Consider the following 26,517-nt stretch of genomic DNA (forward strand, 5'->3'; position numbering starts at 1 on the left):
ACAAGTCCATGTTTTCCCCATGAAATAAAAGAGGAGAGAATGTGAACATGTATTTTAAGATATACATGCTAATTTTCTGATTTCTCTTGACTTTTTATTTGTATATAAATTGAATGTGCTTTTCTCTCCGCAGGTGATGGACCAGGTAGAGTTGGCATTATTCTTACTTTAGCTATGAACATCATGGGAACCTTGCAGTGGGCAGTAAACTCAAGCATAGATGTGGATAGTTTGGTAAGCATAAAATGCACTGTGCCGTGCTTTCTTTTGAGGAACTGCCTTATTTTGCTGATTATGGGTGTTCAGTGAGTTATTTTCAGAGTTTGATGTCAGGCAGATATGTCAGAAAGTTCCCCTCATACCTTTCATAGCAACCTACTGGCTTTGGCACAGCACAAACTGAATTTTTCTGTGATCAAAAATTTTCCTGGACTAGAATAGGCAACAGCAAATAGTTGCATTTGAGGATTTAGATTGCAGATGTAGCAGTGATGGGAAAACTTCAAAAAGGCTTGGAGTTGTTTTGTTATGGTTATATACCTTACCAAGATATATAATATACCTTACTTGGTCTACTTAAGGGCTTTGCACAGCCCATCACGATGGATGTTTCTGAGCTCCTTCCACGCAAAATCAACAGTGATTTAGACTTGTCATTTAAAAAATATATAATTGGGGCAGACAGTGACAGTGAAGGAATATTTGCCAGTTTGACATATGTTTTTTTAAATGGTTCAACTACCCTCATCCTGAAGAAAATCCTTAAGAGCCCCAAAACTAGGAATTAACCACTTTAAACATCTAATCTCTTGTTTACGTGTGTGACTGGTGATAGTCCAGAAAGCTGACTGCCATTCAGGGACACATTTTTTCCCTATCCACCAATTGTTTTATGCTGACTCTTTCTTTACTTGTTAGAACAGCTTGTCTTGAAGGGCAAACACTTTGTGAAAGGGCTTCTTTGCTGTAACTGCAAGACATGCCAAACAGCAGTTGTGTGACTGATAATGAAGTAAAATGTGCCATTGGTAAGGCACAACAGTGACAACCTTCAGTCAGCTCTCATTTGTAAACTCCATCTTAGCCCCGTAAGGCATAATGTGATCGCTTTAAGTATAACAATCTGTGTAAGAATCATGTGCACATATAAAACTGCTCAATACAAACTGAAGGTGTTTCACAAGAGCAACGGAAAGTCTTACTGTGGGATTCAGAGCATGCTGGACACACTAGTGTTTTAATAAAGAACTTCCCCTTTTTTAAAATACAGTGATATTAAAATGTCATCTATTAGTAGCAATAAGGAATTAACTCCCTTTCCCCTGAAAAGAAAGTCTCAAGTTGCTTTAGATGTTTTTGAGTACTCTTCTCTATATTAAGACAAACTACTGCACTGGAGCAGCAGTTATATTAATGATAGCCTTCTAAGGTGCATCAGTTCATAAGTGGATCCTCTGGACTTCTTTTGGCAGTGGATAGCTGCCCACCCGCATCCCATGGATTTTTAGGTATCCCAGATGACAAATTAATAGATATTGCTGGCAGGATGGTTCTCCTGACATTCAAAAGCTGCTGCTGTGCACAAACAGATAAGAATAGCTTCATGGTTTCAAGATAATAAAACTGCTTCACTGGGTGATGCAGATGTATTATTTCCCACTCCTGGTATTCTCCACATTTTAACGCTTCCTTCTTTAAAGTCTTTTACAATTATTTGGTTACAAATGTCCTGCAAAGGCTTGCATGTATGCCTGACTTTGTAGTCTATTTGGTTATACTCTATTTTTCTCTCGAGGGGTACTTTGAAGCACCCCACAGGACCAGATTGACTAGAATTGACACATCTCCATGTGTCTCCAGTTACAGATACACACGCACTGCTGTAGATGACATCACTCTTGCCCTTCCTTGAGCAGCTGTGACATCCATGCTTACAAGCCTGCACACAAGCATGCCTGAGTGTATAGTGCATTTGTAGGTAGCGGTCTTTGATTGTCATATAAGCTGGAGTTTTCTGCAAGTGGTTGAAACCCATGTCCAAAGGCCTAGCTGCCATAATTAGTAGGTAACATTAAGCTTGTACTGAGTTGTTTTACAAGGTATGCAAGGTATTTATTTCAGTGAAATAAATGCAAGCAAAAGGACAGGAAGGCAGGAGAATAGGAAAGCAGGATCACATGAAGAAGGAAAAAATGCACCAGAAGAAATACTGGCTAAACAGATGGGTAGGTGGCAAATTTGACTTTATTCCACACAACCTCCGTCTTGATCTTTCCATGGCACTGGCATACATCTTGAAGAAATCTGACTTTCTAGGTTGGATTTTGTTTTTACATACACAGATATTCTCTTTGAAGCAATTTCTGTTGAACTGGTTTGGCTTTAACTGAAAAATCCCCATTGTCTTTTAATACCCCATAATGGTTTTGGCATTTCATTCTCTACAGCCCTGATACTTTATCTGCTCTGCTTCTTTTTAAAAAAAAAACCAAAACATATGTGGTCACTCTGACAGCTATCCATTGTTTCATTTAAAGCTACCAGTTAGGCTAGATTTATCTTTTCACTTTGACCATTTCTGCTCATATCCCTTTAGCTGTTTTTTAGTCTTTTTCTTACCCCTCCAGGCAGTCTCGTAGTATTTTTAATTTTTTTCCTTCATAAGGAAATAGAAAATAAGTTTTCCAGTAAGTGCTGCTTTCACAGATAAGCAATGGCTAGTCCCAGTGGACTGTTTCAATGCTTTATAACGTCCTCCTTCACTGATGTGTATCCTGCAGTAGCAGTGCTATAACTGGGAAGGACAATTCCTTTTATCAGGGAAAGAGAAAATGCCATGCTTTTACTGTTGCCAAGATTACTTATGTAAGGAGATATAAAAAGAATCCCCCAAAGAGATATTAAAACCACACTTGCTAAACCTCACAGTGCCCCACCCTGTACATCAGGGATGCTGAAGAATTAAAGTAGTACCTGCTAGAGAAGAGGACCAAAGAAAAAACTAGGACTCTGAAAAATAATGGTGCTTTTACAGCTGGTTTTCATCCTTTTATTTTCCTATGCTATTTCTCCTTTAACCTGTTCAATTGTTTTTGTTTTTTTTTTAAGTCGGACATGGTCTTAATAAGCTTTTTACTACTGTCAGCAGAAAACCTGAGAACACTGTTTATTTCCAAATTTTAAGTAGATTAAATACTTGACTGTAAAATCTGCATCAGAATGACAGTTCTCAAAGAAGTGAGGTGTTGGTCATCTGGAAGGGAACAGAATCAAGAAAAATCTTTTAGAACATTTCCTCTTCTGCCTGCAAAGCAGTGTGAGAAAGAGCGAAAAATTCAGGTCAAGTTTGACATGAACTAAATATTTCATTTTTGCAGTTTGGAAGAGGAGTATATCTCCTGTAAGTGCACCCAAAATGTAACAGCAGAAGATGTGAAACCTCAGTAAAACCATATGGTCCGCCTGCATTGATGCAGTTTTTGCGGTGACTTAATGCACGGGGGTTTTTTGCAACATGAGCCATTGGACCAACCTCTCATAGGGTCTCTCAGTTGCAGACTGCACTTTCCAGACAGCATGTTTTTGAGGAGATGGTGTCTTGCAACATGGTTGTTGAATACTATGCGTGTCTGGTCTGGAGAGGGTAACTGCTCTCTTCCTAGCCAAAGAGAACATAGGGCCTGATGAAACTAATTGTATTAGATTACTTGTAAAAGAATTACTTCTTCCACTTTCTGGAAATATATATTACATAATTATATTAAGAATTCTCCTTCAACATTAAGAAAAGTTTAAGTGATATGAGTGAGAAAGTAAATTAAAGAATTTGCCATGTTATTAAAATCTCAGTAAAATACAATTAGGCAAGGCTAAAAATAGTGTATTATGCTCTAGACATTTTTAGATGGAAGTAGTAAATATACTCCTTTATTCTAAAGCATTAGTTAAAGAATGTGAATATAGCAGGCACATTGCTGATGGGAATAATGGATAAGAAACTTGCTGTCACCTACACTATACCTGTCATTATGAATGACAGAAGATTTCTACCTGTGAAAAGAATAATAGATATCTTTGTGAAATGTTACTGACATTTATGCTGCGTTCTGCCCAGATCTAAATCATAATTCAAATTACAGAACCAGGAAAGCATCCTTTTGAATTGATTTAAAGTATTAAGCTGTCTAAAATATCTGCATATGTGATGTGACTGATGAATCTGTCAGGGGGAGCTGGGACATAGTGATGAAATTTTCTGTTGTAATGGAAGGCTCTTTGTCCAGCGGGCTTCATAGCAGATTTAAGCTACTGTGTAATGGTAGGATCTCTTGGGAATCCTACCATTGCTATAGGCAGGGATTCTCTATAGGGAATCCCTGCCTATACAAATGTTCACAGCTCTTGATGAAGCCAAGAAAGACCCTTCATTTCTGAAGTGGTGATACTTCTATAAGGATAAGATTTCTGTAAACAAATGTACCATGAAACACCGATTAAAATAAATGCATGGTGCTCATTGTGGGATTTACTATAGACAGTCAGACAGGAAGAAAATTGTCGGTCTGATCTAGGTTTTCCTGTTTGTATCACCAAAATGAGATGACATTCATATATCAACATGATGATGACCATGCCTTTCCATCTTGCACAGTAGTTGAGATGGAAATTGTAATCGATAGGCTTGGATGTTAGCATGCTTTTCAAAACTTGTCACGATTGTGTTTCACAATGCTGAGTTGTAAGGTCTGAGTACAGAGTACTCTGAGTACAGCATAGAGAACGAATGCTAATAATAAGGCCCAGATATTCCTGGATGCAGTAGCTATGCAGGTATCTATCTGTTTATTAATTTATTTTGCTAAATAATTTCTGACCAATAAGAATTGACAGTATCTTACAGTTTACTCCTGTTATTTACAAGGACAAATTTTGGTAAAATGAGGAATCTAGTTAATTAAGTTAGTTGGACTAAGGCACTTAGGAACCTGAATATAAAGTCACGTCTTCTTCAAGTAAGGGAGTGAAATTTGTATCCTGAATAGCAAGAGAAAAACAGTAGGAAATATTGGAGACTCTAGGACTACCAGCATGAACAACATTCTCTGAAAAAAAGTATATTAGAAAAGATAACCTCTACAGAATGGATTAGTTAACCAAAACAAGCTATGCATTGGAGGTCAAGAAGCAGATGGAGAAGAGAGACTTGACAAAATCAGAGTTAGACTTGCAAATGGCCCAAATTCTGGATAAATACTTGATCTCAGTTTTCAGTAAAAGGGCAGTGTTTAATCTGGGGAGTTGAAAGTGGAGCAGAAGGTAGAAATGGGATTTACACTATCTGAGGTGGAAATTATATGCAAAAACCAGCCTAGCTGTGGGCATGTAACTGAAGAGCTTGAGTTAGAATCCTGGGCTCCCTAAATTTTGTGGAGGGACACATACACCACCCATGAGTCAGTCCATCTAAAATCGGAGTCTTCAACTAAGTGTGATTGGGTTCTGCAGTTGGACATTTCAGCTAAACATGTGAAACTGGGCTGGAACGATGCTGCCCCATGCATGCAGACCAGGTGGGACCAGACGTCCCATCCTAGGGTTCAGGAAGAACCAGCTGAGAAGCTGGAGATCTGATAATGGCCACTTCCAATGAATCCACCAAGCTGGCAGTGGCACGTGGTGGCATGTGATAGAATAATGATTGTCACTTCTGGTTAAGAAGGAGAAATGGGAAGTCATTGATGCCACCATCAGTTTGTTAGTCTGATGGCAGCAGTCTTTAGAAACTATTTTGAAGGAGTAATTAAAGATGCAGTGCTTAGAGTGAATTCACTCAGGTTTGCTAACATTAGGGTTGCATGAGACTAACCTGGTAACTGTGTTTGATGATTTATTTTCCAGACAAAAGTAATGTAGTAGATCTCATTTGTCTTCAGGAAAGCACTGGCTGTGGCTCTATTTCAGAAATTATATAAATGAAGGAGATCAGGATTATTACAAGAACTGTAAACTAGTTAATGAGTTGGACAGAAAGGAAATGGCATTAAGCTGTAAGTATTAAGCTGTAGGGAGGCTACTCAACAAAGATCAGATTTGTGACTGAGCTTGGTTTAATCTTTTTTTAATGCTCTCAACAAAGAAAAAAAAATTGCGTTGAAGAAATCTGCCAAAGGCACAAAGCTGAAAGGCAATGTTACCATGAAGAATGCTGTGAGTTGAAAGGTATTGGGTGACCTCAAATGGCAGATATGAAATAGATTTTAGTAACCGAAGTGCAAAGGCTTGAATTGAGAGACTGCTAAGAATAACCTCTGTTGTAAGTAAGGATCTCCTCGTTTAGAAATGGCTAAGATGGAGGAAAGCTTGGCTGACCACTGCTCAATCAGAGGGTGACTATAAGATGTGACTGTGAAGAAAAGAGCATGTGATCCTAGGATGTGTTAATCGAGATATTCCTATTATAGATAGGAAAGTATCACTGCCTTTGTACAATGTCTTTGTGAAACATCATCCAAAATGCTGTGTAGATTCTGGTCAGACAGGAAAGATTAATTTGACTGGGATGTTTGGTGAAGGAGAACATATGTTAAGAAAGAGGCTTAAACCTGGATTTTCTTTAGTCCTGAAGAACAAAGGGTGACTGGATCTAAGGCAGCCGTCCATAAATTAATGGTGAAAGCAGCTAGGAAAAAGAACTATTTAGAATTTAAAATTAATAAATTTACAAGAACAAACTGGTCCATAGACTTAAAAATATGTTTTCTGACCACCTGAGCAGTGAAGTTCTAGTGAAGGAGATGAATTAACTATGTATTAATTCACCCGTGACCCATTTAAAAAAAAAATAAAAATCAAGAGGATCCTTTCTAGTCCCATATTCCTTTGAAAATTCATCAAGACTGCTACTAGCAACTTCTGTCTGAAATTCACGAACTACAGGACTTGATTATTTCAGTTAATATATATATAATTACAGATATAAAATTAATTCTTATGGAACTTCCTACTATTCTTTTGGTGAAAACTATAGGTAATTTCTCATAAATACTCAGGTGTTAATGTCTGATGATTGTTCCTCTTTACTTGGTGCTACTGCTTTACATCTTTCAAATTCCACAGTCTGCTGATCTTTGGAGATAAATGATTATTCAAGGAACTTCAGGTTTTGGGTTGGGCAACCCCCTGCAGGAGGAAGGAGTTGAAGACTCCAAGATTGCTTTCATGATCTTACTTTGTTTTCATAAATACAGGTCACCTACAGTTTTCAAAATACATTTTTAAAGGTAGAAAGAGCTATTTTGTCCATTTAAAGAGGAAGCAAGTGGAATCACATATTAGACCAATGTCAGTAGTACAAGAGCAATAGAATCTAGAGTTCTATACAAGAAGTGTCCTACTTTTGAAAAATGTATCATGGCATAGCTTACACAGAAAAGAAACTCACTTTTCTGGCTAGGAATTAGGAATAATTTGATTTAATTTGTTTTGATAGCTAATTATTGATTACAATTAGAGTACTGTTTGTTTTAATTCATAGATGCGGTCTGTCGGACGAATATTTAAATTCATTGACATGCCAACAGAAGAAACGAAAAACATGAAGCCACAGAAGAATAACCAGCTTTCAGATGCCCTTGTAATTGAAAACAGGCATGTGAAGGAAGAGAAGAACTGGCCATCCGGGGGCCAAATGACTGTGAAGGACCTTACGGCCAAATACGGTGAAGGAGGAGCTGCTGTGTTAGAAAATATGTCCTTTTCAATAAGTTCAGGGCAGAGGGTGAGACACTGTTTTGTTATGTTTTATCTGACTTCTATTAAGCTTAACTATAGAAGTGTCATTATAAACCTATTATCTGACTAAAGAGTGGGTTGAGTTCAGTAAGGTTTTGTAAGTTAAATTGTTGCAAAGCAAAGTAATCATCTAAAGCACCTGAAGAACAGAAATGTCTTGTGTCTCTTCTTAAAAAGAGCTCATCTGTAGGATTATTGGCTACAAACAAAGAAAAGGCAAGGAAAATCTGCCTCAGTTATCCAAGAAACCTTAGGGCTAATTTACACCTCAGTGAAGCACACTGGGGACATTTGCTGGCCATGAGGAGCAGAATATACCGATAAAATACATAGGCAGCAGTTCCCTAAGTTGTATTCCTGTGTCTGAAGTCATCCGCCTTCTCCTCCCAGGGAGAGGGAAGCTTGCCGGTGAGTGCAGGTGCTGGGGGCAGCCTGACCCAGGTGGCGCAGGGCACGAAAGAATACCAGCCACTGTGCCAAGAGTAACGCATCGCTGGCTCCGGCATCTGGAGGGTGGAGGTGCCATCTCGCCCATTCGATGAGGGTTCTATGCCACCCCAAATTATTATATAACAAACTATAAACAGCTCTATTCTTTAGAAGATTGACAAACCTCTAATTAATCTTCACGTGTCTTTGGCGTTGTGTTCAAGAAAGAGCTTTAGTTTCAGGACAGCAGTTAGGCAGAGGTTTAACGCTTTGCTTTAAGTTCATGCTGAAGGCCTGTCCTCAGTGAGGTGGAAAGAAGAGCTCGCACCATTTCCTGAGCTGAAGCTCCTAGTTTGGATAGCACCAGTCTCTGCCAGGGTTGGTAGGTCTGTCTTGGTTTACATGAACTGAATGTTTCATCTACTAATTTTGAGGGCACTAAATTTTGAAACCAGCGGTCAGACTTCCTATAGCACCAGCACCATCCTGAAGATGCTCTGCCTTTGGAAGAGAGGGACCTGTGATTCCTGGAGTGTGGAGGTGTGGGTGCCACTGTAGTCTGGTGGATTTACTTCCTGGAAAATCCCTCAAGGCAATGGAGTATGGAAAATGAAAGATACTTTTGTACTGTACAGAGAGGGGGCAAAGCATTTAAAACAAAGATCCTTTTTTCAATGGCTATGATTTAGGAACGTGATCCAATTTCAGTGATGAACCCTGGACTCAGAGGTAGCATTTCCAGAATTGGGGCATGCTCCTTAAACTGGAGAGGATTTGTCTCTGCCCCACAGGGAGGTGCATGTAAAACAAGCAGGAAAGGGGAGAGCTTTCCTCTGCTGAGGGAGTAGAATAGAATAGAATAGAATAGAATAGACTATTTCAGTTGGAAGGGACCTATAACAATCATCTAGTCCAACTGCCTGACCAATTCAGGGCAGACCAAGTTAAAGCATGTTATTGAAGGCATTGTCCAAATGCCTCTTAAACACTGACAGACTTGTGGCATCTACCACCTCTCTAGGAAGCCTGTTCCAGTGTTTGACCACCCTCTCGGTAAAGAAATGCTTCCTAATGCCCAGTCTAAACCTCTCCTGGCGCAGCTTTGAACCATTCCCACATGTCCTATCACTGGACATCAGGGAGAAGAGATCAGCACCTCCGTCTCCACTTCCCCTCCTCAAGGAGCTGTAGAGAGCAATGAGGTCACTTCTCAGCCTCCTTTTCACCAAACTAGACAAGCCCAAAGTCCTTAGCTGCTCCACATAGGACATTCCTTCACCTTTACATGTATATTGTCACCCTACAAAAGTAGCCGACGCTCAGACAGGACATCATTAGCTGTGTAAAACCCAGCTATTGGAAAAGGCAGTATCTCAGCATTTGCTGGTGGTTACTGCAGATATTGCTCCTTCCAGCAATAGGTCAGTGCAATCCCACAAGGGGAATACAACATTTAAAAAACCCCTGTGTATTATGTTTCTTCCCACCTAAGAGGTGAGGAAAGGCAGCACCAGCTGGGCAGGTTGGGGACTTGCATTGCTGCTTGGGGGTTGGCAACGGCATGGTGTGTGCTGTGACCACTGCCTCAAACTACCCCACTACAAATTCATGGTCTGATCAGAGTTAGGCCCTTTATTTTTAATTACATGGAAATGGAGTAGCTTAGTGTGATTCAAATGCGTGCCCTACTTGGTTTTTGTCTGCTGGATCAGGTTTTGCTGAAGAGGGCTTCATAGCAAAAGAAAGGGGAAAGGCACAAAATTCTGGACTAATCAGTACAAGAGAATATATAAGCAAATTTCTGTTCTTCAGCTAAGGGTAGACTAAGAGATTTTTCATCTTAGTTAATTCTAACAAAACAAAGAAGGGTCTGACCCAGTGTTTTCTTCAGCCCTTGCTTTTATGATTCCCAAATGAATGACATTTACTATCCTGTTGAGATCCATTTGGATTGTTCTCCACTGCTGAGTTCTCTACGTGTTTCTGCCTTGGTCTGTGGTTAATATGTGAGCAGTATTAAATGTTTGCTTTTATGATTTGCATTGCAGGTGGGCCTTTTGGGAAGAACTGGTTCAGGAAAAAGCACTTTACTTTTCGCATTTTTAAGACTGCTGGATACAGAAGGGGATATCCAGATTGATGGAGTCTCCTGGAACACGGTCAGTGTGCAGCAATGGAGAAAGGCATTTGGAGTGATTCCTCAGGTAATGAGATTATTGTATATTTGTGTGCCTTTATTTTCATTGGTTCTATATCCATACACACATAGTTACCTTCAAGCTGGAAGTTAGTTGTTTTATGCTGAGAAACAGAAACAAAATGCAAAGATATTGTGTAAAGGGGAGTGGGATGAGTGGATGGATGCAATGATTCACAGCAAACTCCACTTTTTGAGGGTTTCTATGCCATTCGCACAAGAACTCTTCTAGAAATGGGAAGGTACAGCACACTCAAACAGAAGTTTTCGTAGCCTGCTTATCCCTGCACCTCTGAAAAAGTTTGTATGTTGATTCAAAGTAAGATAGTGCCACCTGAAGAAAAAAGACAATCAGTGGTGTTCTCAGCTACTGTTTTCTAAAGCCCTACATCACATATAGTTAACATGTGGATACTATACCTGACAGGCTGGTAGCAGAATTACTGCTTTTCTCATATTTTACTAGACCGCTAGCTGATGCCCAACTTGGACTCATCCCTTTTTTTAACTGTGACCTCTCACTACCATGTCATGATGCATGTATAAGGGAGCACTTCATATTATTTATGCTTGCAGCAGTCCTGGCATATGGGAAGTAATACCATTTCAGAGATGAAAAAGGAAGCAGCTCCTCACATGGATTTAGGCACCCTAATACTCTCAAATAACTGGAACAAGAAAAACAGTCTAAGGACGAGTAAACAATTAAACCTAGGGCTTCTGAGTCCCTTGTCGATGTCCCTGCTACTGGACCAGAGTCCTATATTAGTTACAGCTCTGCATTGTCTGTCTCAAAAATGAACATTATTGGCTACATGCTATAGCACTAAAAAGTCATTGCTCACTGTAAAGGTAGGAATGAACTGCAAAATTTTAATGCCATGTTTTGTGTTTTTGTTGTTGAAAGCTGTCAGTCCTTTCCAACAACACTGATACAGGAGTAACACTTAATGGGCTTCTCTTCTTTGAGAGCTATACACTGGATAGTTCTTCAGCTACCAAACATACACAGTCTTTTCCATCACAATGTTTGTTCCTTTGGAAATCTTGTGAGTGTTGCGGATTAATTCAAGTAACAGTTGACTATAATCTTACCAATGATTCATTTGTGGTAGAGGGAGGCAGAGGGACACCAGCTGCAGATCAGCCTGCCACACTGTCAGGGGACGTGCAGTCTGTCTTGCCTTTTTCTGTCCTTGAGGGGTAGCTACTAGCCCCAGAGACTGATAAGTATGGGTTGATCCTTGGTCACCCTGGTTGGCCCACTCCTTTTGGGCCTGTCAAGGAGTGGGCCAACCAGGGTGACCAAGGATCTACTTTTGACTGTCAGCTGTCAAACCCTTATTGTGCCATTTCCCCCATCCCCACTGTAAAGGAGTTGCCACTTGCTTTCTGTGCATATTGGTTTGTTCCTAGGTAGTCTACTCTCTTAGGAAGGTGGCTACTGTCTTAGAAAGCTGGTGAGCTGCAGTGAACGTATGTGTGGTATAAACCTGTTGTACACTGAATACATGAGGCACTTTAAAATAGTTGGAGAGGCTCTGGGACAGCCAGCCAATTTAACTAAAAAATACACTGTCAGGTTTACATTTTCAAAACAGTGTTTTTCTTTTCCATAACCATCAGAGCAGAGCAGAGGTCTGTCTTCACTTTCACCCTCTGCTGTGTATGTAGGCTAAATTCTGCTTTCTGCCACAATACAACAAACCAAACTTATTGTAGTGAAGTCCCTAAAATGACTGTCACTCAGTCGCTATAGTCAGTGCTGAACTACTTCAGTGTCATGGAGGTGGGATTTAACTCTGACCGAGGTGTTCCTGATGGCACTGTTTTGGCTTTGGTAGCTTTTTGGTGCTGAAATGCTCACGCTGGAAACCCAATAGCTTTGATTTTGCAAACACAAGAGGGACTCAAAATCTAATTTTTCTACTTAATCATCAGTTTTTTAGTTGTGATAGCTTCCCTTTCAAAAATGTTATCCCGCAGTAGCCCGAATGGCATTTCTTTAAAGTAGGCATGCAAAGAAGGCACAACTCTTGCCTCTCTGTGCATTTCCACAGTCATGCTCTGAAATTTCCTCAAAGGCAACAATTTTTTAGCACTTTGACCTTGCCAGAACAGACCCTTTTTCACTGCCAGGTTACAGCCTCAACAAAATGAACCAAGAGAGCGGTGGTGAGTCCACTGGTTGGATTTGTTTCTTGCCTGAGTTCTACTGACAGCCTGGTTGGTCACACACTGCCTGCTGAGCTGAAGCTTGCTCAGCAAACTGCCCTTTGACAGCTGACCTGTTGTCACCCTTTCTGTCCTCTCTTCAACATTTTCACATCTACCTATTCCTGTAAACCTTTATGTCTTATTATTGCTGGTTCAGTACTGCAGCATGATTGTTGCTTGCAAGGATGAAAAAAAGTCACCCCTTCAGATCGAGGCAGCTGTGCAGTGAACTGCAAATGCAGCTGCATCCATTTAGTTTGGAGGACAGGTATATTATACAGCTGTCCTCCAAAGGATGGCTGTATAGGATGAAGGATGCTTTTACCAGTATAAGCTATGTCTCTATTGCAAAATTTTCCTATACAGCCAACTATAACTTTCTGTATTGGAAGGGTCTTCCCTGTCTCTCCCATAGTCATCCTTTTGCTCTCAGCCCTTTCTTCCCTTGGGATGTGGTTGCCCAGCAGGGTTTGTTCTTTCCATCTCCAGCTGTCCTTGGGAATGCATGGACTGAGGAGAAAACTGAATGCTTGGTAGCAAGTAGCCTCGTTGTCCCAGTGAAAGATACGGTTAATAATTCTCATAGCTGAGTACTCACTATAGAGTCACTAACGGTATAGAAAACATTGTTCTACAGCCATCAGCAAAATGCGAGAGACATTTATTACACGAGCAGTGTAACTTGCCCTTCTGCTGGTGAGGTGCATTGTTAGTTCATTGTTAAAATTACACATTTAGTTCAGTTTGGAAGTCCCTGATATATGGATCAATGCCAAAAAATCCCAGCCCTCCATTCTCTGGAAGGTCACAAGTGTTGCCAGCCTGTCTGCGTGCTTCAGCCTGCAGGTCCTGTCCCAAAGCCTTGCCAAAGAACTGCACATTATGCCTCAAAAGTTCCTGCATTCAGAACAAAATGAAGTTTTCACCAGCACTTTCCCAGCAAAGAAGAGAAATTGCATATGCCACCCTGCCTTTCCCGGCAGAACAAAGGGAGCCTTTTGTTCTTTGCTGTTCACCTACAGCTTCAGAATGGGAAAAAAAAAAGTTGCCTTTTCTTTCCTGGGAGTCTGGCCTACCGCAACACCTGGATATTTGCTGTCTCCAGGAGAGGCTTTGCTAACAAAAAGAGAACGGAGCTCTACCTGAGGCGTACTTCCTTGTGAAAACTTTCCAACACTCTCCTTTTCTTCCCTATCTCTAAATTTCCCAATTTAGAAGAAAAGAAGTGCTTTTCCTCTGTGGGAACCTCATTGATGAGCGCCTGCATAGCACACAGAGCGTCCTAACACACTGCCATCTGCTCCATGCAGGCAATGCTGGAATGGCCTGCAGGGTCATCAGGGATCACGCTGAGCCAGAGCAAAGGCAAAAACTTGTTTCTTTCAGCATCTCGGATCCTGCTGTCAGCACATTGCAGTGGCGTGAAGAAGTATACCATATAAAACGTTTCCTGGAGCACCCACAAGGAAGTTCCTTCCTGTAGCTCCTCACACGCCTGCGCTGCTGAAGCACAGCCTGACCACAGCGCTGCTCCTACAGGGTGTTTGTCCTTCTCATGCAAAGCAATTACTCCAGCGATAACAGGCTGTTTGAAGTATGATCGCAGCCCATCATCCCTTCTTTTTGGGCAGTCCTTTCCTATGCTTCTTCTGCAAGAGTTTCCCCACCGCATTTCCGGGGCAAGGACATCCAGCTGCATCTGGCTTCAACACACTGCATACAGGTTGTCATGCAGATTGCATCCTGAAGTATTTAATGGAGTCAAATTGAGAAAATGCCTTCAGAAATTTGGCTTTGAATGGAGAACAGGAGACCTGCAGCCAATTTTCCATTAAAATAAATGAGGAGAAACCTGAGACCGATAAGGTGCTGCTAGCTCAAAGGAAGGGGATCACTTCTGGTGTCTTCTTGAGTGTTATTACACTGCATCCTGGCAGATCTAACACCGTTTTCTGTGTGTAAATACTCCATATAGAGTTATAATCAAGTTTAGCATGGAGAAAAAGATTACTACAGTTTCTGGGACTGCCAGCTGACAAGAAAAAAAAATCAAATCACTTTTGCTCCTTTATTTTACTTAAGAAGTGAAATTTCACAACTTTTATCTTTGTAGCTCCAATTTTTCAGTAGTTATCTCACTTCATATCTGTCTGTCTCTCTGCCTGTCTGTCTCCAGCACTGTTTCATCGCTTCTCATACCCTTCAGGGCTGTTCAGTTTCGGAGGTTGCGGAGGTGGCTGTTCTGCAGAGTGCCGGGGCACTCCTGCACGGTGCTGCCTGCGGGGCAGCCGCCGCTCCCCAGAGGTGGTCCCGCAGAGGCTGGTTCCTGCAGGGCATCGAGACGAGGCAGCATCATCATACCGGGGAGTATCTGCTGCACCAGTCCCATGTACAGGGCACCTGGAGACATTAATTAAAAACCCCACATGCTCATTTTGGGCAGTATATAGGTTGCTTTCTGCGTCATGGGTTCAGCGTTGCCAGGAACACAGCACTTGCATTTACCAGTAGCCTCTATGGGAGGCAGAGGTTTTAGCATCTTCAGGGGAGAACGTTACAGAACTGGTCCCAAAAAGCTTGCAGAAGGTGTTCATTGCTCCTGTGCTCTTATTCTTGTCTGTAAATATGTTAATGTCAGTGTCAAGTCCCTAAATGACACTTATGAAAACAAAACCTCTAACTCTGCACCTAGTACTAAAGCATTCATATAGTAATTTGATGTTCTTTCATGTTGATATTGTTGCCATAATATATACGAAGCGGGGGAGGCTACATGGAGGTAGCATATTGTTGTTACTCTAACTTCTCTGTGGATGGAGCTGGTGTCTGGTTCCAGCTGATGTTGCATTTGTTCTCCAGCCCTGGGGAGTATGGAAACAAGTGTCCATGGGTCTCGCTGAGGACCTGCACACAGTTTGTCTTTCGTTGCAACAGCAGCTACTCACAGCCGGGATACTCTCGCTCCTTAGCAGCCTCTTGTCAGCTGATGCTTTACTTTTCTGTATGTGTTTGCTTAGGTACTCAAGGGTCTTGGTTCTCCACCTAACACTTAAATCACTTAAGAAGCTTATTGCCACAAGCTGGGTGTATCCCAAACTGTAACCAATATGCTGAGGCTCTAGTCGCTGAGAGGGATTAATGCCTTTCAATATTTGGGGTGGTCAGAACATAAACATGACCATATTTATATTCCTGAGTGTTTTGCCTGTGAGTGGATGTCAGGTCTGAGAAACTATTTGCTGTATAATCGCACCCGTTATCATCCCGGGTGAATTTGAACAAGTGACCGAGAAGGAAAGTGTTCCAGATTTGCTGCCAGTCTCACCAGCCATCCATTCCCCCTTCCAACACTCTCCTTATTTCTACTTCTTCCATATTTATAAATAACACATAAGTTCATGGGATTCACTTTTGGTTTTTTTCACTTGAGACTTCTAGGTTTTAAAAATTTGGGGTTTTTTTTTTCTGCTTCTTTTTAAGTGGACTCTAAACTGCCCATGTGACTCACATGATATTTACTCAAGTGAACTCTATGTGGTTTCTAATGAGCTGGGAGGAAGGAGGTGTTGAAATGGAGAGAGAAGTACCAGAATTCAGGACAATGAAATATTTACCTTGTGGGGGAAAAAAAAAAAAGTACTTTTGGGATTAGTTGGCTTTTAGTGCCCTGGTTCTTGAAAGCACAGTTATTAGGAATAACAGCAGTTTCTGAAGAAACTAGTTCCCTTTATTTCTCTGCCTGCTGCACTTCAGCAGGAATGTTATTCAGCCCTATCTTCTTTAAAACTGGTTTGTTCGGTTAACTATTCTTTACCACTGAGAAATGAAAATACCTATTCCATTAGTTAAATGTATGGCACTCAAAGTGTGAACAAACCCACGTCTGACACTGTTTCCGCAGCGTTATTATTTCTACCGCACCCACTGCTTGGAAGAATCTAATCCTGCTGCAAATACATCGCCCCGCTCAGGCCACCGGACCAGTGCAGGGCATGGGAAAAGGGCTGTGCTGTACTTCGCCGAAGCATTCACTGTTATTAACAATCATGATTATAAAAGAGTCTACTCTTTCCCCTAGTCTCTACCCAAAGCGCTTCAATGACTTTCAGCTGTGTGCGCTGCTGCCTCTGCTGCAACTCGGTCAGTGTGTTGCTGGCAGTGTGGTGAAGGTATCACCGCGCTTAAATCCAGCCCACTGACTGCAGGGCACCACGGTGCAGCTGCTTTTCTCCTCTGGTCTCTTCAGTCAGGTACTTCTTTCTCTCTTACACCAAATAAGTTATTGGTAATGGCCTACATGTCTTAATTAAGCAAATTAATTGATGTAATTTATTTTCCTCTGCCACATTTAAACTTTTAATTAATCATAATTAAATGATTAATGTAAATGTGTGTATAAATCACTTTGAAATCTGATAAAAGAATGCCAAGCTCCCGGGTTAGGGCAGATGGAAATTGTGGTAGACTGGCCAAACTCTGAGAAAGTACTTGCTAAGTATATTCTCTCAGCCATTTTCTGCTGGTACAGCTAGTCCTTCACTGCTTTCGGTAGAGTTTGACTACCAAGACTCCAATAAATCTGTGAATCGCTGGCATTTCAACACATTTTTCTCTAAATAAATATTTTCATTAGGAAGACAATAGAGAAGAAAATAATTGTCTCAAATCTTTCCTCTTGGTATTTGTTCCATATGTACAAGGAAAGAGTAAGCAAATGGTAATATTTCTCAACAAGGCACGCACTTACATTCTTTGCGAGCAAGTTCTCCCTGCTATAAGCAGCAGGTGTACCTCACAGCATAGAAAGCAACAGCTTGGTTTTATCTCACAAGAAATGTTGTGCAACCTCGGTGTCCCTTGAAGAACCTCATTTCCACCAGAATCTGACACACCCACCCCACGTAAAAAGAGATTAAACAAATATTTAATTTTGTCTAAGTCATTGCTTTTAGAGCTACAAAACATGTATCTAAGGGATGTTCGCTTAAATCTGCTTGCCTAAACTGATGAGAAAAGCAGAACTGAGTAGTAAACTTCAGTACAAGAGGGATGTGCTGTCAGTGCCGGGAAATGTGCATCCTCTTCATCTTGTGTGATGGAAGGGAGGTGCAGGACAGAGCAGGGAGAAAGCACGGGCCGTAGCATCCATCAGGGAAGCCTCGTGTGAGAGCAGGTTGTTGCTGCTACAGTTGTGAATCAGGTCATGCTGTGTCACATCTCAGTGATGTGACAGAGAGAGAGAGAGAAAAAAAACCCCACCTCTTCTGAGGTAGGACAGGGACATGATGAAATGTCAGGTAACGGAATGATGCTAATATATATTTGGCTACAATTGATTAGAAGAAGAAAAATTCATTGATGAAAACCAACTTAGGACACTGTTCCTGAATACCAACAAATATCCAGGAGGTTTTTTTGTCTCAAAACAAAATTGTGGGAACACATGCTATGGGTCAGTGATTTTTTTTGTTGAGTACATTTCACATAATAAAGAATCAAAAATTGTTTTTAAAAGGCTTATTCTGAAATGGAAATACAGGGAATCTTTTATCCTGAAGACCGCTGAAAAGTGATTTTTACTGTTTTTTGGACAAGGTTGGGTAAGTTTTTAATAAGACAGTTGCCAAAAACTGAACATAAGGATTTTTAAAATCAGTTTTTTTGGAACAGTGTTTTTCAAAATTTTTAATAACCTGCAATAAGCTCTATCTGGTAATGGCAGCAGGTCATTCTTTCTCTGTATGCTTTACACAATGTTTCAGGGTATCTATCTACCTGTGTCTGTATATCTTTTTTCTCATAGAAAGTGTTCATATTTTCTGGAACTTTTCGGATGAATTTGGATCCTTATGGGCAGTGGAATGATGAAGAAATATGGAAAGTTGCAGAGGAGGTAAAACTGTTCGGTGGTATTTGTATCCCTCTGGTGAAGTGGTTACAGCAGAGTGCAGTGTCGGTCAAATGATTGTCATATGTTACATTTATACAGTGTCTTAGAAAAAAAAGTGCTGAGGAAAGATAATGCTATGCTATAAACCATGTTTCTTTATTACTTAATAAAAAGGAGCCTTTGTCAGAGATTAAAAAAAAAAAACCAAAAACAAAAGATAAACTTCCATATAGCACAGTGTGGGTTCCTCATGCAGTGATTTAGCATAGGTGAGGTTTTATGTTTGGCTCTGCTGGGTGATCCTGAGAGAAAAAAAAGTGGAGGAAGCTGATACAGCAAATGTCCTGTAATCTTTTCTCATTTTAATGCTTTGGCAAATATATGAAATCTCTGCAAGGCATTTTTCTACCAAAATGAGTAAAAATTACTAGTAAACATTTTGGAGGCCAGAAAAAAAAAAAAAAGTATGTGGCCTGTCCTAGAAATAAGACTGGTGTTATTGCAGTAAGAAATATTTATGTTCAGCTTAGAAAAATATTTCATCAAAGTATTTTCCAGTTATTGTGATTTTCAGACCACCATAAAGCCAGCTGAGAAGGAGCATTCTGACACCGCATTCAGGCTTATGTACTGCTTGTGTCACAGGCAGCTGCCTCTTCCATGGAAAATAAGAATCACAGAATATTAGATTTTATGAACCCCAAGGTTTTTCTTCTAATTTTATGGTGAGGTTTTAGCAACTTTTTTTTTTTTTCAAGATTAGGGGCCAGATTTTTACAGTTCTGTTTCCATGTTGAGCTGAACCCCATGCATTACAGTTGTCAGATGCCACCTATTGGCTCTGACAGTGCTTAATAGGTTGCACAGGTGTACGTAATGCCTGAGGAAAAGGCAGGTGGGAGTTATAGGAGGAAAATTGCTGCAGCCTAGAAAGGACATTTCTCTTTCCAAGGTGGGAATGATCTAATTAATACAGACTGACTAATGAATTAGTGCCATTTTCCTTGCTTATAGAAAGTCTCAAGTATCAGGAAGTGCTTACCAGTGTGGGACTTAATCCAAAAGCTTCCTCCTTTCCCATCCAGGAGGTTAACTCTGTCTGTGTTCTTTCTCTTTTGGGTTTATCTAGTTTCTTCCCTGTGTTTGGAAAAGAGGAAAGTAGACACTTTCTATGAGTTTCTATTACTGTCAAATAAAAGCATCATGACATTTTTGGTTAAATGATGTGACAGGAGCTTTTCAGCCGGTCCTAGCAGAGGGAACAGGGTGCTCAGCGCTGTGCTTCTCTGAGGCTGGGGAAAAAATGGAGTGTAGATTAACATCCCCTTTCTTGAAAACACAAGCTCTACTTTTGCTTTTGAAGATTGTTTTCACTGTGTGTGTGAATCAAGCCTGCGATTTTAAAGAGCTAAACCTCATTTGCAATGGCATGAAAAAAATTTATTTTGAAGTGTTTATCATTAAGGACTTGGGGAAATCCATATGCGATACAGAGTTTTTCATTGCACAGGTGAGAGAGCAAAGCAAATAGAAAAGAAAAAAGAGCTGTAATACTTTTTAGTAGAAGAGATTGGATTGTTTACAAAGTTCGTGCTCTTGAAATCTGGCTTGTTAGTGACAGTGAGTGAGTGTAACTCCGGGAGCATGGCACAGAAAGAAAGTTAGCTGTCACCTTATCCCTGACCCATGTTGGCTGCTGAGGATTTGGAGGATCGTGCTGACATCAGCATCAGTTTTTTATGCTCTTCGCAATCAGCTGCAGAGAGCAAGGCATTGTCTGAACACGTCAAATGTTTCACTTTTTAATGCCCCCATATTTCAGCACCTGAATCTGTCAGACTTGAGTCAACTTTTTATGCTAAGTTTTACTCTTGCTGTCAGCTGTCTGGACCCTACAGGTACATGGAGACACCTGGTGCAGTTTTAAGAAGAAAGCACCTTTTCCAGCCATTAGTTGCAAAATTTCTTTAAAGGACATGATGTGTGTTCAAAAGAGGAGTGAGGAACAAAGCAGTGGCCTTAATTTTCTTATAAATAAACCCACGAACTCTTCAGAAACTCAACAGACATACTCACACCCCCCAATTTAATATGGTTTCCATGTAAAATGGAAACACAAAGGAGGAATTCCAATTTTTTTTTCCCTGGAATGAAAATGAATTGCAGATCAGTAATACTTCAAAAATCCAAGCAGGGCTCTTCATAAAGCACTGGGGTTGCATCACATTTTTATAACGTCTTTTGGAGCAATGCAACTCACATGTGTTTCCTAGTTCTCATATTTTACAAAAATTTTTCTGTAAACGCTGCTGATTAGGCCAAGGAACACAGTCAGTTTGGACCTGTGGAAGATGCAAAACTTTGCTTTGAGGTGTACAAAATGCATCTGCCAAAGAGAGCAAAAAGGAGCACTGGGAGAAACGGAGGACATCTCCTGGGCTGGATGCTGGTTTCTGGTCCAAGTGAAGCAGCTCCACTTGGCACGGTCACCCCTGTAAATAGGTTGTCAGCAGTGCTAGAGGGAAGCCCATGGTCCCATTAGTAAGAACAAAGCGCACAAGACCTTTGGGGCAGCAAAAGGAGCAGATGGAAACGCTCTCAGAGCCATGGAGACAATGGTCGTGGTGACCTGGGTTGTTTCTTCTGTTGTTGTAATGTAGCACGTGAATTTCGGTTGTTTCTTTTTACCATCCTAGTAACCAAAGAGGCCTGGTTTCCTTTCAAAAGTCACTTTCCTTAACATTTCCAATGACGTACATTGCTGCTGGATAAAAAGTTTGAAATATATTGCTTTCTCTAGCCTGCTAACTAGAGTGTTTTGGTCAAAATGCAAAAACTCATTGTATATGACAAACAAATGAAGCATTAACTCTCAGCTTCCTAACAGAAATCCTAGCATGTTGTAAGAGTCAACAGTGCTTTTCACATCATCCAGCTACTAGCTTGTAGTCTTTGTAGGACAGATTCTCTTTTCCATCAATTTATATTTTCTCTTCGCTGTCAGAAATGAAAGGCAAGGAAATTAAAGGCATTTGTTGCTGTACCCACAGTCAGCAGTAACTGTATCTCACCGATTTCCCCTGTCCTTTTTCCTTCTGGCAGGTTGGGCTGAAGTCTGTAATCGAGCAATTTCCAGGCCAGCTTGATTTCATTCTTGTGGATGGAGGCTGTGTCCTCAGTCACGGCCACAAACAGCTGATGTGCCTTGCCCGGTCAGTTCTCAGCAAAGCTAAAATCTTGCTGCTCGATGAACCAAGCGCTCACCTGGACCCTGTGTACGTTTTGATCATTTCTTCTGTCTCCTAATATGAAATAAGAAAATCAGTGAGGCAGCACCACTGAAAGAGACCTTCTGTAACTCACCTGGTCTGTTACTAAACCTGATTTCAGTAATGTATGTTAGTAATTCTGCATGGCGGATCAGGGGAGCCCAGTTACAACCTTAGCTTTATGGCTGATAGGCACTTTCACAGCAGAAATGCGGCATGCTGAGACACTGCAGAGTGTTGGTGTCCGTGCACATGAGCTTTACAACACGCAGCTAGACTATTAAATACCATCAATAAAGTTATGAGCTGTGCTGACATGTACATTGCAGTCTAAACGCTGATGCTTGTTTGCCTTTCAGAACTTCCCAAGTGATCAGGAAGACTCTGAAGCATGCGTTTGCCAACTGCACAGTGATACTCTCTGAACACAGGCTGGAGGCGATGCTGGAGTGCCAGCGATTTTTGGTGAGCATTTCTCATAGTCTCACGTACTGTTGTTTCTTTACATTTGATGAGTGTGCAAAACACACCAGGCAGAATTGATGAAGTTGGCTGGATTGATGGGGGTCATTCAGGGCATTGAGTAACCCAGTCACCTGTAGAAGAGCAGCAGTCTCCTGTTTGCTCTTGCACATGATTTATCATAGACACCCGCGTTCAGATGAGCTGGGTCACTTTATGGAAGAGCTGGATTCCTTCTTTCAACCAGAAGGACAGTTGTATAGGTTACCCAGCTGCTGATCCAGGTGCCTTATATTGCCGATTGGCTCAGGAGCTCCAGAAAAATCCCAGCATCTCACAGAGGTTCACCATTGCTAATGCAGAAACAGCTGCACTTGCTCTTGAGCAATGGGAGGCTCCATGGGGCAAAGGGATTTCCTGAGAAAACATCTGATGGTCAGAATTGCAGATTTCTTTCATGAAGCCACTTGAATATTCCTTTCTCATTTAATCAAGGTGACAAACTATTGAAGTCCTGGGCTATGTCCTTTGTTATATAAAAATGGTTAGTAAAGGAAATAAAAGGCAAGTTATGTAATTGTTCTTAAAAATGAGGCTCCTTCCTCTTGACTGTTCCATAAGAGAGGACTTTCATTTTATTAGCAGAGTGAAACATCATTTTCCATGTGTATTTGCTTGGGTGTATTAGCACAGCAGGAGGAATACAGTCTGAAGCTGAAGCAGGCTAGTCAATAGGCAGGTTGTACGTCCTTCTGGACGTGCTGCTCCTGGACGTGACCTGGACTTCTGGTCTCAACAACCCCATGCAGCGCTACAGGCTTGGGGAAGAGTGGCTGGAAAGCTGCCTGGTGGAAAAAGACCTGGGTGTGCTGGTTGACAGCCGGCTGAATATGAGCCAGCAAGTGTGCCCAGGTGGCCAAGGCGGCCAACGGCATCCTGGCCTCTATCAGAAATAGTGTGGCCAGCAGGAGCAGGGAGGTGGTTGTTCCCCTGTACCGGGCGCTGGTGAGGCCGCACCTCAAGTCCTGTGTTCAGTTTTGGGCCCCTCACTACAGGAAAGACATTGACTTGCTGGAGCGTGTCCAGAGAAGGGCAACCAAGCTGGTGAGGGGCCTGGAGCACAAGTCTTACGAGGAGCGGCTGAGGGAGCTGGGGCTGTTTAGTCTGGAGAAGAGGAGGCTGAGGGGAGACCTGATCGCTCTCTACAGCTACCTGAAGGGGGGTTGTAGTGAGGTGAGTGCTGGTCTCTTCTGTCAGGTGGCTGGAGATAGGACGAGAGGAAATGGCCTCAAGTTGCTGCAGGGGAGGTTTAGGTTGGATACTAGGAAAAATTTCTTTACTGAAAGGGTTGTCAGGCATTGGAACAGGCTGCCCAGGGAAGTGGTAGAATCACCATCCCTGGAGGTATTAAAAAAGTGTGTAGGCAAGGCACTTCAGAACATGGTTTAGTGGGCATGGATGATGGTTGGACTTGATGATCTTAAAGGTCTTTTCCAACCTAAATGATTCTATGATTCTATGACTTCAGCCTTGCCTCCAGCCCGCGCTGCACTCGGCTGTGTCCGCAGAGCCCTGGCAGGCAGGTAGCCTTTGCCTGGAGTAGGTTTCCCACCCTCTGAACAACATTTTAGCAACAGAGCTGCTAAAAGCTCTTTCCCGTCAGACCTGTGCCCTCACCCAAGATGTGCTGGCATTGCAGTACCAGCAGAGGAGCCTGATTTTTCCCCATCTGCTGCCTGACAGGGGAGGCTGGCACAGCAGTACAGGGCAAACCTGTTCTCTCCTTCAAACACAGGCCAGCAGCGCTTCCTTGTTTGGCAAGAAGAAAGCAAAGAAGGCCTGGCACCTTGCTGGCAGCCTTCTCCCTCTGCTTGCAATATAACTCTATTTTCTGCAGTTAACGCTTTCTTAACCGGGCAGTTTAGCAATGCTGGGGGAATGCCACAGTACCTGGAGGCTTCAACAAACGATCTCAGAGGTCAAAATCAAGTCGCAAGGAGAAACCACAAGCCCAATGGCACTTTGTAACTTGAGCAATAGGCACCTTTTCCACATGTTAAAATGTTAATGTCTGTTTTTATGGTTGTAATTAGAAATTGCAAACTATAAATTAGAAATTGCAATTGCAAATTTGGCTTTTCCTGTTAGAAGAAGATGTCTGTTATGTCTTCAAGTCTTTTCCCTGCTCCATTAGTTATGTTAGCTGAATTCTGTCAGCACCTCCACTGCCCATCTAATGGAGTGATATGGTTCTTCAGGTAATCGAGGACAATAAATTGCGGCAGTATGAATCCATTCAGAAGCTGCTGAATGAAAAGAGCTCCTTCAGGCAAGCCATCAGCCATGCCGATCGCCTTAAGATACTCCCAGTACACCACAGAAACTCCAGCAAACGCAAATCTCGACCCAAAATCACTGCCTTGCAGGAGGAGACGGAGGAAGAAGTGCAGGAGACGAGGCTGTGAGACGTGGTGTGGGCACCCTTTTTGTGGAGTGAGTCGTCAGCAGTGCCCCACGATGACAGGACCAGCACTTCTGAACCTGTGGGAGCCGTGCACAAATTGAACCTTGCAGGAGGTGTTCACTACATGTGCATTTGGGAATTACTTCCCTTCTATGGTTAATTGTGTGCAAGTTAGTACATTCTTTGACATTTTGCCACTTTTAATGGTAAAACCAGACTTCCTTTGAAAAGCTGCTCTAATTCGGTACAGACGAAATGGCAAGCAGAAGTAACCTGCCTAGCCCAACATAATCGTTTCAGAAAACTTTTAGAAATGTTCTTACTGGGGTGAGAGGTCCAGACAGCAGGAAGAATGTGAGAAAAATAATCAAACCTGGGTGGAAAATAGAAAAATCAGAACATAAAAAGCTTCTTTGGATTCACTTCCTGCAAATGAATTAAGGGACAATATCAGCAAGGCGCACAGAAAACTTCCTCCTCTTTGTTTTCCATGCAGCAACGGTAATTTCAAGTTAGCAGAAAAGGCCAAATGGCCTTTCATAACAGCACACCACTCCATGTGCGTAGGTGAGGATGAATGAAGAGAGGATATTGACTTGCAAGCCAGTCAACATCTGTCATGTCTCCACGATTAAGGGAGACTTGCTATTTCCTCTTAAAGCCTAGGAGCCTGTCAACCCGACCCTGCACACACTCGCAGTGGGATGAGTGCAGGCTGACATCAGTATCTAGTGAAAGGCAGGACTCCTGGCAGTGGAACTCTAATAGCCTGCATAGGTCTGGCACTTTTACATGCTTTTTACACTGGCCTAAAAAAAAAAAGAGAAGAAACCTCTCTAAAGTCGACTTTAATAATGAAGTTAATTTTTATACTCTTCTGGTTGGCAGTTTTGTGATGAAACTGAACTTTCTCTAGGATATTTTATTTATTTTAATATTGTTGCAAACATTTACTAAGGAAATGATGTATTTTAAGAGTGATTATGTACTACAAAGAAAAATATATTTGTACAAAAATTTTATATTTGGATTGTTGGGGTGGTCTGGTTTTTTTCGCTACTTGTCTCTGATGTCACATTATGATAGAGTTGTTAAAAACGAGGGCAGCCCTGGAGTTAGGCCAGGTACTGTCCAATGCTATCTTTGTGCACTAAAGTATTCTAGTGATACAGACATTTAGAATTTTATTTTTTTTTTCTTTAAATAAAAAAGAAAAAAGAAACTGCCTCTACGACACGTTACAACCACCCCCCGCTCACCGACGGTGCGGATGCCGCAGACCTACCCTGCCACTTCCACCGCAGTGACTGCTGCCCGTCAGAACAGGTGCATCATTTTTAACAAACCCATCCCCTTCCCTGCACCACCGCTCGCTAACGCCCAACCTCCCGGGGCTGGGACCGGGACCGGGACCGGGTCGGGCGGCACTAGGTGGTACTGCCGGTTCTTCTCCCAGCCGAGCAACGCCGTGCTGCGGGTAGAAGCCGCTGGCTTCCCCACGGGGCCTCCTTTATTCCCGTGGGGCAGTCATTTGGCTCCAAAAAGAGGCTTTTCAAGGCCGCCGGTACCAGCTAGGTAGCAGCACCACCACGCAAATGCTTCAGCAGTACAAAGCGGTCACGAATGAGCTTTGTAACTCTGTCACTGCTTCAGCCCGAAAGCTGTGAAGAGCAGCACGTGCAAGTCTGGAAAATAAACTCTTTTAGGCATCTCGTAGCAACAGCAGCTCTGCCCCACCTGTGCCAGGATGCGGCCGGGCCGGGCGCTGTGCGGAGAGCCGCTCTGGGAACGGCCGGGT

At 41.9% G+C, this 26,517-nt stretch overlaps 1 protein-coding gene across 1 annotated transcript in view; it reads left to right on the forward strand.

The window, feature by feature from the left end:
- Positions 1–26,156, forward strand: part of CFTR (CF transmembrane conductance regulator) — an 88,267-nt gene extending 62,111 nt beyond the window's left edge. Inside the window, exons 21-27 of the mRNA XM_075059114.1 lie at positions 134–234; positions 7,535–7,777; positions 10,269–10,424; positions 18,438–18,527; positions 21,627–21,799; positions 22,153–22,258; positions 24,514–26,156. Of these exons, the coding sequence (XP_074915215.1) occupies positions 134–234; positions 7,535–7,777; positions 10,269–10,424; positions 18,438–18,527; positions 21,627–21,799; positions 22,153–22,258; positions 24,514–24,720 (1,076 nt within the window). The 3' untranslated portion in view covers positions 24,721–26,156. The remainder of the gene's footprint in view (positions 1–133; positions 235–7,534; positions 7,778–10,268; positions 10,425–18,437; positions 18,528–21,626; positions 21,800–22,152; positions 22,259–24,513) is intronic.
- Positions 26,157–26,517: the final 361 nt, after the last annotated feature.

Source organism: Buteo buteo, chromosome 28 (assembly GCF_964188355.1).
Source record: "Buteo buteo chromosome 28, bButBut1.hap1.1, whole genome shotgun sequence".
Taxonomy (NCBI): domain Eukaryota; kingdom Metazoa; phylum Chordata; class Aves; order Accipitriformes; family Accipitridae; genus Buteo; species Buteo buteo.